Source organism: Bombina bombina, chromosome 6, assembly GCF_027579735.1.
Source record: "Bombina bombina isolate aBomBom1 chromosome 6, aBomBom1.pri, whole genome shotgun sequence".
Lineage (NCBI taxonomy): Eukaryota > Metazoa > Chordata > Amphibia > Anura > Bombinatoridae > Bombina > Bombina bombina.
Window position 1 is genome coordinate 1,152,850,428 of NC_069504.1, and position 13,701 is coordinate 1,152,864,128.

Here is a 13,701-nt window from a genome sequence, read left to right on the forward strand (position 1 = left end):
AGTCTATCAGTACTAGTGTTAGTCTATCAGTACTAGTGTTAGTCTATCAGTAACTAGTGTTAGTCTATCAGTGACTAGTGTTAGTCTATCAGTAATCTAGTGTTAGTCTATCAGTGACTAGTGTTAGTCTATCAGTAACTAGTGTTAGTCTATCAGTAATAGTGTTAGTCTATCAGTGACTAGTGACTGGACGTAGTCTATCAGTAACTAGTGTTAGTCTATCAGTGACTAGTGTTAGTCTATCGGAACTAGTGTTTAGTCTATCAGTAACTAGTGTTAGTCTATCAGTGACTAGTGTTAGTCTATCAGTAAATAGTGTTAGTCTATCAAGTAAAGACTAGAGTTAGTCTATCAGTAACTAGTGTTAGTCTATCAGTAACTAGTGTTAGTCTATCAGTGACTAGTGTTAGTCTATCAGTAATAGTGTTAGTCTATCAGTAATAGTGTTAGTCTATCAGTAACTAGTGTTAGTCTATCAGTGACTAGTGTAGTCTATCAGTACTAGTGTTAGTCTATCAGTAACTAGTGTTAGTCTATCAGTGAACTAGTGTTAGTCTATAGTGACTAGTGTTAGTCTATCAGTAACTAGTGTTAGTCTATCAGTGACTAGTGTTAGTCTATTAGTGACTAGTGTTAGTCTATCAGTAACTAGTGTTAGTCTATCAGTGACTAGTGTTAGTCTATCAGTGACTAGTGTTAGTCTATCAGTAACTAGTGTTAGTCTATCAGTGACTAGTGTTAGTCTATCAGTGACTAGTGTTAGTCTATCAGTAACTAGTGTTAGTCTATCAGTAACTAGTGTTAGTCTATCAGTGAATAGTGTTAGACTATCAGTGACTAGTGACTGACGTTAGTCTATCAGTGACTAGTGTTAGTCTATCAGTGACTAGTGTTAGTCTATCAGTAACTAGTGTTAGTCTATCAGTGACTAGTGTTAGTCTATCAGTGACTAGTGTTAGTCTATCAGTAACTAGTGTTAGTCTATCAGTAACTAGTGTTAGTCTATCAGTGACTAGTGTTAGTCTATCAGTGACTAGTGTTAGTCTATCAGTAACTAGTGTTAGTCTATCAGTGACTAGTGACTGACGTTAGTCTATCAGTAACTAGTGTTAGTCTATCAGTGACTAGTGTTAGTCTATCAGTGACTAGTGACTGACGTTAGTCTATCAGTGACTAGTGTTAGTCTATCAGTGACTAGTGTTAGTCTATCAGTAACTAGTGTTAGTCTATCAGTGACTAGTGACTGACGTTAGTCTATCAGTGACTAGTGTTAGTCTATCAGTGACTAGTGTTAGTCTATTAGTAACTAGTGACTGATGTTAGTCTATCAGTGACTAGCGTTAGACTTACACTATTCACTAGTTACTGATAGACTAACACTTGATACTAGTCACTGATAAACGAATACCAGTCACTAGTCACTGATAGACTAACACCATTCAAGTGTTACTGATAGACTAACAATAGTTACTAACCACTGATATACTAACGACAGTCACTAGTCACTGATATACTAACGGCGGTCACTAGTCACTGATAGACTAATGTCAGTAACTAGTCACTGATAAACTAACGTCAGTCACTAGTCACTGATAGACTAATGTCAGTAACTAGTCACTGATAAACTAACGTCAGTCACTAGTCACTGATAGACTAATGTCAGTCACTAGTCACTGATAGACTAATGTCAGTCACTAGTCACTGATAGACTAATGCCAGTCACTAGTCACTGATAGACTAATGCCAGTTACTAATCACTGATAGACTAACGTCAGTCACTAGTCACTTATATACTAACGTCAGTCACTAGTCACTGATATACTAATGTCAGTCACTAGTCACTGATAGACTAATGCCAGTCACTAGTCACTGATAGACTAATGCCAGTTACTAATCACTGATATACTAACGTCAGTCACTAGTCACTTATATACTAACGTCAGTCACTAGTCACTGATATACTAATGTCAGTCACTAGTCACTGATAGACTATCATTGATGTACCCTGTTGCCTAAGGCAAGGGGTATCACCCTCAACCCTGTGCATGTAGCTAGAATAGTTTAATTAATACCCCTAATATGCTTCATGGTTACTGGCAAATAGGACACAACATAAAGCCACATTTTAATGATTTGTTTAGCTGGTGGGCCTTTCTGGTTACTTACCAGTAGAGCTGGTGGGCCTTTCTGGTTACTTACCAGTAGAGCTGGTGAGCTATCTGGATATTCTGCAAAGAACGTTCAAGCAGAAGTCTGACCAAAGAGTTATCAAGGTTCCACTCAAACTTGATGGCCTATGCAGGAGAAACATTGTTATGTTACACATGTTACATGTACCTGTATAAAGATATGATTGGGCATAGGTGATATCACATACATAATATAGGAGTAACACAACATCACTTATAACATCATGTGTTGTAAAGTCATTACAAAAAGACAAAGGGCTAGATTTGAGTGGAGCGTGGTAACATCGTTTGCACACATAGTACAAGTTGAAAGTAAAACGTTTTAATGCACACCAGAAAATCCGACAAGCGCAAAGAGTTGAACTGCATTAATAATGTTTATTCAAGTGTGCTAAACCCAAAAGGAGTTATGAAAATGTCACATTCTAATGTTCTTCACGTACAGAAAAATGTCCTTATTATTGTAAATACACACACACATAATATATATATATATACTATATATATATATATATATATATATATATATATATACATATACGTGTATATATATATATATATATATATATATATATATATAATAATAATTATAAAAGTACATAATTTTATATGTGAAGAACATAAGAATGTAAAATATGCGTAACGTTAATCGAGGTTTACAATTTAGGACTAACACAGTCGAGTTAGTGCACATTATGACTTGCTTATTCAATGCGAGATTGAAATATTAAATATAAAATGTTAAACAATATTAATTAAAAACATTTAAAAATTATACATACTGTAACATTTTAGAAATATTATATGGAAAACTTAGAATATTTTACAGTATGTGTAATAATTTTAACTAAGTTTTATTAATACTTTTTAATAAAAATATATACATGAATAGGGGAGTCAGGCTGTAAAAATAGTAAGAAATACACCAGGTATGGTAATTGACCTAGTTTAAACCTCATATACAGGATTAGAATGCAGACCCTTTAAATTTTATAACACTATTAGTTAAACAAAGAGATGTGTAGTGTCAAAAATAAATAACTACACGAAAGACAGGGATTTCAGCATCCAATTTTTATTTTTGGGTCATAATGCCCAACTAAACATAAATGTCTAGAATTTTTTTTTTTTTCAGTGCAGTATTGTTCCTACAAACATGTAACGGGTTAGCAAACAAATAAATAACCTTTAGCTATGCACAGGAGCTGTATCAAATCAGTACATAGGATGCATTATGCTAAGTATCTTGAAACAAAAGTCTGAGACCTATGCCTATTTATGTACAAAATAACCTATACCGCAAACAACACCTCCACCAGAGGTTGGCATGCAAGAATTTGCACAAATCAGCCAACTTAGTATACCGTGAGGATCTATGTTTGTGTGACACACCTCTATATTGAGTAAATAGAACACAGTGAATGTCATAAGTTTGCAAATTCAGATAATTCAACCAAAATTGCATATAGGTCACCAAAACAAAATTAAATACATAGATAGAGCATGCTCTAAAAGGTAGATTTGGACCGGAAGGTACCTAACAACACCATTTCAGAGGGCACCACTATTTATCATAGTTTCTGGTGTCATGAAAAATAAATAGGATCTATGTTAGGTCCCCCACTCCAAGGTCCTAAATGTACCGATATATAGTTGCAACTTAGAATAGGGAGGATACAGAATAAAACAAACAGTATTGCACAGTATGTTAAAGTTCTCCTGACAAGGGAGCTGCTGTGAACTGTATCCTATTTCCAGGAGCACAGTACAGATGAGATAGCAGTTCCTAAACTTTCTGGTTTGCCAAAATACCTTTTGTTAATACCGTCCATATAAGACAGAATATATTGCTTTTAACAGGTTAGCCATATATTTACGTGTGCAGAGGGGTAAGAAATCCCATCCCTCCGTTCCAATAACACACGGCATGAGTTAGCACAAAACACCAAGCTTCCGAAAGTTAGATCTTGTGTATCTTAATTGAAACTGCCAACATTTGTTTCCTCCAGGTACAACATAGTATCAAACTTGTTTGTCTCAAGGCCGAGCCATCCGCTCCATGTACGTCACTTGGTGTTTTGTGCTAACTCATGCCGTGTGTTATTGGAACGGAGGGATGGGATTTCTTACCCCTCTGCACACGTAAATATATGGCTAACCTAGTTAGTGGTGCCCTCTGAAATGGTGTTGTTAGGTACCTTCCGGTCCAAATCTACCTTTTAGAGCATGCTCTATCTATGTATTTAATTTTGTTTTGGTGACCTATATGCAATCTTGGTTGAATTATCTGAATTTGCAAACTTATGACATTCACTGTGTTCTATTTACTCAATATAGAGGTGTGTCACACAAACATAGATCCTCACGGTATACTAAGTTGGCTGATTTGTGCAAATTCTTGCATGCCAACCTCTGGTGGAGGTGTTGTTTGCGGTATAGGTTATTTTGTACATAAATAGGCATAGGTCTCAGACTTTTGTTTCAAGATACTTAGCATAACGCATCCTATGTACTGATTTGATACAGCTCCTGTGCATAGCTAAAGGTTATTTGTTTGCTAACCCGTTACATGTTTGTAGGAACAATACTGCACTGAAAAAAAAAAATTCTAGACATTTATGTTTAGTTGGGCATTATGACCCAAAAATAAAAATTGGATGCTGAAATCCCTGTCTTTTGTGTAGTTATTTATTTTTGACACTACACATCTCTTTGTTTAACTAATAGTGTAATACTTTTAATAGTTTATATTTAATATTGAAGATAGCAATTCTTCATGTGCGCTAACCCAACCGTGCTAGTCCTAAATTATGAACCACGAGGCGCATTAAGCATATTTTACATTTCTATGTTCTTGTTACAGAAGCATTAGTTATTTTGTTGTGAAGAGCTTATTTCCCAGCAGCAATGCCTGAACCAGCAAGCCAGCGCCTAAGAAGGGCTCCAAGAAAACCGTAACAAGTATCATTTCATAAAGAGTTAACTCTTTTTTTTCAGCTTTTAGAAACTATTGTCTAATCACCTCTGGAGCCAGACTGCTAATTGATAAGATGAACTTGTAAACTTGTTATCTTAAGTACTGTAATCCTATTGTGGCCTGTCAAAGGACAGTGCTCTCTATCTAAATGTGTGATGGGGGATTTTGTGCTTCCCCCCCTCTCCCCCTGGGAGTGCCCTGTGTGCATGTAACCTTAATAAAAAGCAGGCTGGGCATCCCAGTCCTGAGTTCTTGTTTGACCCTCAATCGCAGCGTTGACTCGTTTTTGTGGGCAGAAGGGTATCCTAGCGGTACTGCAGCTAAGGGAGATTATTCTATATTTGCGAGACTCATATAGAATACTATGGAAAGCAGCTTCTCCCCTCTTTAGCAATAGGGATCCAGGCTACTAAGCGGTCCATCTCTCAGCGAGACTAAGGGTAACCGTAACATTTGGCGGCAGCGGCGGGATTTTCCTGGATTTCCTAGGAGAGGTACAGAACGGATGGAGAGCGCTTACGAAAAATTGAAGCGTACAACCCAAAAGGATTTACTTGAAAGCAGAGGGGGGTACGCCAGCAACCGGCCGAGGAGAGAGCTGATCGCAGAATTGACCGAACTGGATCAGAGCTTCACAATGGCGGAAACACCGACCACGATTAGTAACGAAAAAACCAGGATTGTTCGGGAAAGGCTCTCATTATACGGGCCGAACCCCTCCATGGAATTGGTACAGCAGTTGATGGCAGAGGCGGACGAGGATATACGAGAGACTCGAGCCCACAAACTCAACCTAGCGAATGCACACCGCAATGCTGAAGCCCCGCAGGTAATCATCCCTGTCGAAAATGCTGGGAGGCCCAAGATACCCTATGCGGCATTTCGACCCTTCCTAGAGAGCGAGACAGGGATTGATGAATATTTGGCGGACTTCGAAAGGCAATGTGCCCTGCACCAGATTCCCAACAGAGAGTGGCCCACGATATTGTCTGGGAAACTATCCGGGCGAGCCCTGGAAGCCTTTCGTACTCTGGGTGCTGAGGAAGTGACACAGTATGAGCTAGTTAAGGAGACACTGTTGCGACGGTACGCTGTAACTCCGGACACGTATCGCCGACAGTTTCGGGGCACGGAAAAGAAGCCTAACGATACCCATATGGAATGGGCGCACCGAATGCGGAGAGCGGCAAATCACTGGCTGAGCGGAAGTAAAGCGGTGACTGGGGAGGAAATTTTACAATTGTTTCTCTTAGAACATTTTTATAATGGCATGGAACAGCAAGGGAAGGAATGGCTGCGAGACAGGCGGCCTTCTACCTTAGAAGAAGCAGCCAAATTGGCCGATGAACATTATGACTCCCGTCTTCACGAACCCATGAACTACCGAGCTCCAGCACGGGTCGAACCCAGAGAGGTTTACCGTGCACCCCCTCGTACTGAATTCCGAGCCCCGGTGCCCACAAGGCCCGTCCGACACTCAGGACCACCCAATAACAGCTCTGAGCGTCCCAGACCGACTTGCCACCGATGCAAGCAACCAGGGCATTTCATGGCTAGCTGCCCCCTTAATACGCACCAGACACCCAGGAATTACAATTACCCCTCTGGGTCCTATCGTCCGGCCCGGGCCCTCTGTGTTAACCAAGAGGCCCCTATGGAGGGATATGTGGGGCCGCTTCACGAGGCAGACCCTGTATATGCTGCCTCAGATAACCGCCAGCACCATCGGCAGAGGGTATGGCTCGAGGGGCGATCTACCGAGGGATTGCGAGACACAGGGGCTACTATCACGCTGGTACAGAGTCATTTGGTGCCAGAGCACAAGCGATCCGGACAGACTGTGGCCGTTAGAGTGGCGGGGGGGGATGTGTACAAAATTCCAACAGCTAAAGTGCATCTTGATTGGGGAGCGGGAAAGGGGGCTGTGAACGTGGGCCTAATGGATAATTTACCTGCCGAAGTACTACTGGGCAACGATTTGGGCCCCATGACTTCTGCCTATGCTCCAGTATGCAACAACGAGGCGGACCCAGTGACTACACGGGCCCAAGCCCGGACGGAGCGAGAGCTCTCACCAGTGCGGGAGACACAGGTAAGACCTACCCCGACCTTGCCTGACAGGTTAGGCCCCATACCCTGGGACACCCCAGATGCTTTCGAGGCAGAGTCTAAGACTGACCCGACCTTACAAAAGTACCGGGAACGAGCAGAGACCGGAGGGGGCGGGGCAGATAACGAAACATTCTTATGGGAAAAAGGGAAACTATACCGCTGGACAGAGAAAAGGGGACAGCGTAGGCGACAGCTGGTAGTGCCCCACAAATACCGTCAAGAAATCCTCAAAATAGGCCACGACATCCCCTTAGCAGGCCACCTAGCCGTTACCCGTACCCTACACCGCATTACTCACACGTTCTTTTGGCCAGGGGTGCACGCTGACGTTAGAACTTACTGTAACACCTGCGATGTGTGTCAACGAGTAGGAAGGCGAGGCGATCACCCTAAAGCCCAGCTAGTAAATATGCCCATTGTAGAGGAACCCTTCAGCCGGGTTGCTATTGACCTAGTGGGACCACTGGCTACCCCTAGTCCCTCCGGTAAGCGATACATTCTTACCGTAGTGGACTACGCTACCAGGTACCCAGAGGCTGTCGCCCTATCCAACATACAAGCGGATACGGTAGCGAATGCACTAGTACAGGTGTTCTCCCGGGTAGGATTTCCAAAAGAAATCCTATCCGACCGAGGCACCCAATTTACGGCTGAATTGACCCAACAACTCTGGCAGGTTTGCAAAATTAGGTCCCTCCTGAGCTCCCCATACCACCCCCAGACGAACGGGCTGTGTGAGAGGTTCAATGGGACCCTCAAGCAAATGCTCAAGACGTTCACTCAGGAATACCGAGACTGGGAACGCTTCCTGCCGCACCTCCTATTTGCTTATCGGGAGGTGCCCCAGGAAACGACAGGGTTCTCTCCCTTCGAGTTGCTCTACGGAAGAAAGGTACGGGGACCCCTAAACCTGATCCGGGAGCACTGGGAGGGAGAGATGGAGGCTGACGGTGTCCCCATTGTGCCATACGTGCTGGAACTCAGGGACCGAATGGAGCAATTAGCCAAATCCGTGCGGGCTAATCTCCAGTTGGCCCAGAGAAGACAGAAAGTATGGTACGATCGGGGGGCCCGAAAGAGAATCTTCACCATAGGACAAAAGGTGTTAGTACTTAAGCCGGTGAAGACAGACAAATTGCAGGCGTCCTGGCAGGGTCCCTACCAGATCGTAGAGAAAAGGGGAGACACCACTTATGTGATAGCTAGCTGCCACGACAACAATCTTAGAAAGACATTCCATGTAAACATGCTCAAGGAATATTTTGAGCGGCCAGAGAACGTGACGGCCGTATGTTGTTCCCCTCAGGAAGACCCCGACAGTTTACCCATTCCAGACCTATTAGAAAAGAGCCTCCCCACAGGTATAGTGGCGCAGGTTCAGATAGGGGACCGACTTAGCCCCACTGAAAGGGAGCAGCTCAACCAACTCCTCCAGTCTAAACACCTCACCTTCTCCCCGAAGCCAGGGTACACTACTTTAACCACCCACCAGGTAGATACTCCGGGACAAGCTCCCTTGCGCCAGGCTCCGTACCGAATCCCCGAAGCAGTTAGGACAGGAATGAAGAAGGAGATCGATGAGATGCTCCAGCTCAGGGTAATTGAGCCCTCCGATAGTCCCTGGGCCTCCCCAGTTGTCTTGGTGCCCAAGAAAGATGGGACCACCCGGTTCTGCGTAGACTATCGGAGGCTCAATGAAAATACCGTGACGGACGCTTACCCTATGCCCAGGGTAGACGAGCTACTCGATCGTATAGCCAGGGGAAATTACCTGACCACTATTGACCTCTGCAAAGGTTACTGGCAGATTCCCCTGGCCCCGGAGGCTATCCCCAAGTCGGCATTCGTCACCCCATTCGGCTTATATCAGTTTAGGGTAATGCCGTTTGGGATGAAGAATGCCCCAGCTACATTCCAGCGCTTGGTGGATAGGCTCCTGGATGGCTTCCAGAGTTTTGCTTGCGCCTACCTGGACGACATAGCGATCCACAGTGAGTCCTGGGAGGACCACTTAGCTCATGTGGGAATGGTTCTGGATCAGATCCGGGCTGCTGGCCTGACTCTGAAGCCAGAAAAATGCCACTTTGGGATGGCCGAGGTACAGTACCTGGGTCACCGGGTGGGGTGTGGAAAGCAGCGACCAGAGCCGGCCAAAATAGAAGCTGTCGCCAATTGGCCCACCCCCATCACTAAGACTCAGGTCCTAGCCTTCCTGGGCACGGCAGGGTACTATAGACGGTTCGTACCAGACTACAGCACACTTGCCAAACCCCTGTGTTACAAACTGCTGTTTGTAACTGGCCCTTTAAATGAAAAATTGCCCTGCTTCCCTGGATTTTGGAGAAGCCTATTTGCCAGCCTCCTTCCACATGACTATGGCCCCTGGAAGATTGTGCCCCTGAGGACATATTGACTTTTGTTGGGTGTGTGTGGCCCTTTAAGAACCATCTGGGGACATATTGTGACTTTAATGAACAATGCCCCTTTAAGACTATGTCCCCAGACCTGTGAAATGACTTGTCCCTGGCTTTCTCCCACTTGGTTCAGTTTCATTGTGTGCCATTAAGAGTTAAATTTTGTTCAGCTTCAAGAAACCTATTCTAAATACAAGTCTGCTGGGATTAGCTCTAATTAGGTTTAGTGATCAACTTTCCCATTGTCTAATCAGACTAGTATTGATAAGGTGGACTGCATTGTTTTAGTGTGTGTAATGTTATCTGCTGAAGTAAATGTTGTGGCCTGTCAAAGGGAGTGTCTCTCTATCTAATATCAAATGTGTGATGGGGGATTTTATGCCTCCCCCTGAGAGTGTCCTGTTTGCATGTAACCTCAATAAAAGCAGGCTGTGTGCTCCAGCACATCAGACCTATTTTCTGTCCCTCTAACTTGCAGCTTTGACTCATGTTTGTAGGGGACAGCTTCAGCTAATATCACTACAGGGATTGCTGACTATGGTGCTGATGATTCTTTGGTGAGCGCTAGGAGCATCCTTTTCTACGGTCCAACTTCCAGCCAGCCTGGAGGCAACCGTAACATTTGGCGGCAGCGGTGGGATTGGCGTCCTAGCGCAAGGAGCAGCACCACAACAGCACTGGTATCGTAGGAAAGTTATTGAGGGCAACGCTAGCCACTGCACAGCGTCCCTACCTACAGCAGCATGGAGCTGACAAGATACTGGTCAGAACCCTGTGAAGAGCACCTCAACCTGATCCGTCGCTATGAGGGCGCGGATTTCGTTCCAGAGGTAAAGAGGCGGCTAGTCCGATATGGTCCAGACCCTGCGCAGGAGGTAGTCAGTCGCCTCATCCGGGAATTGGCTACTGAGAACGAAGCAGCACGAGCCTTTGAGCGCCAACTGTGGAGTTTGAGGGTATGGACACCTGGTCTCTCTCCCCAGCCGCAGCATGTTCCACAGGGAGAGGAGAGCAGCGACCTCCCTCCCCAGCGGCAGTATACCGTGCAGAGGGAAGAGACAACCAGTCCCCTTCCCCAGCCAGAGATACCAGAGGCAGCAGGCCTCATAGACTGGTCCTGGGAGGACCCCCAGCAGGCAGGTGGAGATGGGACCGCAGTCTCTCTACCGGCCCTACAGGGATGCTGGGCAGGCGGCCCAGATCCCCAGCGACAGACCCAGCTACAGGGAGGGGAGAGCATCGACCTCCCTCCCCAGCCGGAGTGTGCCTTCCAGGGAGAGGAGACAACCGGTCTCTCTCCCCAGCCGCAGCATGTTCCACAGGAAGCGGAGAGCATCGACCTCCCTTCCCAACGGCCACCGGAGTATCAGGAGGAGGAGGTAAGCCAATCTCCCCCTCCCCAGCTAACTCCTAACTTGGGCCCAGGGTTAACAGTGGAGATGTTAACCCCCACTGACCCCCACGTTCCCTTTGCCACCGGGCAGGACTATGCCCCAATTCCCCCAGCAGAAGAGCTGGCATCAGAACAGAGCGCTGCTGGCCTCTGCCCTACAGACCCCCTTGTTACAGGACTGCCCTGCAAACCCCTCACCCCAGCAGAAGCGCTGGCACCAGGGCAGAGTGCCGCTGGCCTCTGCCCCCCAAGTACCATCAGCTATTTGCCCAGCTGCGCCAGGAAGGCCGAGGATGCTGCACTTTCATCCTGCAACCTGGAACTTACAGGCCAGTACTACGTATTGTGGGGGGGCTACTTTGCTGCTAGCGATTATTTGTGGGTGGGTTGCGAGACTAACTTGGGCACTGACCGGCAGAAGGTCAGGTGCCTGGTTAGTCTCCCTCCAAAAGGGGAGATATGTTACAAACTGCTGTTTGTAACTGGCCCTTTAAATGAAAAATTGCCCTGCTTCCCTGGATTTTGGAGAAGCCTATTTGCCAGCCTCCTTCCACATGACTATGGCCCCTGGAAGATTGTGCCCCTGAGGACATATTGACTTTTGTTGGGTGTGTGTGGCCCTTTAAGAACCATCTGGGGACATATTGTGACTTTAATGAACAATGCCCCTTTAAGACTATGTCCCCAGACCTGTGAAATGACTTGTCCCTGGCTTTCTCCCACTTGGTTCAGTTTCATTGTGTGCCATTAAGAGTTAAATTTTGTTCAGCTTCAAGAAACCTATTCTAAATACAAGTCTGCTGGGATTAGCTCTAATTAGGTTTAGTGATCAACTTTCCCATTGTCTAATCAGACTAGTATTGATAAGGTGGACTGCATTGTTTTAGTGTGTGTAATGTTATCTGCTGAAGTAAATGTTGTGGCCTGTCAAAGGGAGTGTCTCTCTATCTAATATCAAATGTGTGATGGGGGATTTTATGCCTCCCCCTGAGAGTGTCCTGTTTGCATGTAACCTGAATAAAAGCAGGCTGTGTGCTCCAGCACATCAGACCTATTTTCTGTCCCTCTAACTTGCAGCTTTGACTCATGTTTGTAGGGGACAGCTTCAGCTAATATCACTACAGGGATTGCTGACTATGGTGCTGATGATTCTTTGGTGAGCGCTAGGAGCATCCTTTTCTACGGTCCAACTTCCAGCCAGCCTGGAGGCAACCGTAACATTTGTCACAATATGTCCCCAGATGGTTCTTAAAGGGCCACACACACCCAACAAAAGTCAATATGTCCTCAGGGGCACAATCTTCCAGGGGCCATAGTCATGTGGAAGGAGGCTGGCAAATAGGCTTCTCCAAAATCCAGGGAAGCAGGGCAATTTTTCATTTAAAGGGCCAGTTACAAACAGCAGTTTGTAACACCCTGACTGACTTGACCAAGAAGAACTTACCTCAACAGGTCCTGTGGTCTCCCCACTGTGAAACGGCTTTCCAGGCTCTCAAAAATGCTCTAATTAACGCTCCTGTCTTGGCGGCCCCAGCCCTTAACAAACGTTTTATCGTCCATACAGATGCTTCCATGTTCGGGCTGGGAGCCGTCCTCAGCCAAGTAGGCGAAGATGGAGGGGAGCATCCAGTTGCCTACATCAGCCGGAAGCTCCTGCCCCGCGAAGTCAGCTATGCAGCGGTCGAAAAGGAGTGTTTGGCTTTGGTGTGGGCATTAAAGAAATTGACTCCCTATTTATATGGTCAGGAGTTCACTCTGGTCACCGACCATAACCCGTTGGTGTGGCTGAACCGGGTCTCTGGAGATAACGGCAGGCTATTACGTTGGAGCTTATCGTTGCAACCCTTCAATTTCACCATTACTTACAGACCTGGGAAACAGAATGGCAACGCCGACGGGTTGTCCAGACAAACCGACCTCAGCCCCGCATAATCAGCGGTCTGGACAGCCTTAGTCTGCCCCGAAAAGGGGTCAGACCGTGTCTGCCAGAGTGTTCCACAGAAAGGGAGCACTGTTACAGAAGCATTAGTTATTTTGTTGTGAAGAGCTTATTTCCCAGCAGCAATGCCTGAACCAGCAAGCCAGCGCCTAAGAAGGGCTCCAAGAAAACCGTAACAAGTATCATTTCATAAAGAGTTAACTCTTTTTTTTCAGCTTTTAGAAACTATTGTCTAATCACCTCTGGAGCCAGACTGCTAATTGATAAGATGAACTTGTAAACTTGTTATCTTAAGTACTGTAATCCTATTGTGGCCTGTCAAAGGACAGTGCTCTCTATCTAAATGTGTGATGGGGGATTTTGTGCTTCCCCCCCTCTCCCCCTGGGAGTGCCCTGTGTGCATGTAACCTTAATAAAAAGCAGGCTGGGCATCCCAGTCCTGAGTTCTTGTTTGACCCTCAATCGCAGCGTTGACTCGTTTTTGTGGGCAGAAGGGTATCCTAGCGGTACTGCAGCTAAGGGAGATTATTCTATATTTGCGAGACTCATATAGAATACTATGGAAAGCAGCTTCTCCCCTCTTTAGCAATAGGGATCCAGGCTACTAAGCGGTCCATCTCTCAGCGAGACTAAGGGTAACCGTAACAGTTCTTTTTCTATTTTTATATATATTTGAT

General features: G+C 45.5%; 1 protein-coding gene across 1 annotated transcript in view; it reads right to left on the reverse strand.

Annotated features, from left to right (window-relative positions):
* Nucleotides 1–13,701, reverse strand: part of LOC128664933 (phosphatidylinositol 3-kinase C2 domain-containing subunit gamma) — a 491,959-nt gene that overhangs the window by 271,495 nt on the left and 206,763 nt on the right. Inside the window, exon 7 of the mRNA XM_053719726.1 lies at nt 2,200–2,294. Coding sequence (XP_053575701.1) covers nt 2,200–2,294 — 95 coding nt within the window. The remainder of the gene's footprint in view (nt 1–2,199; nt 2,295–13,701) is intronic.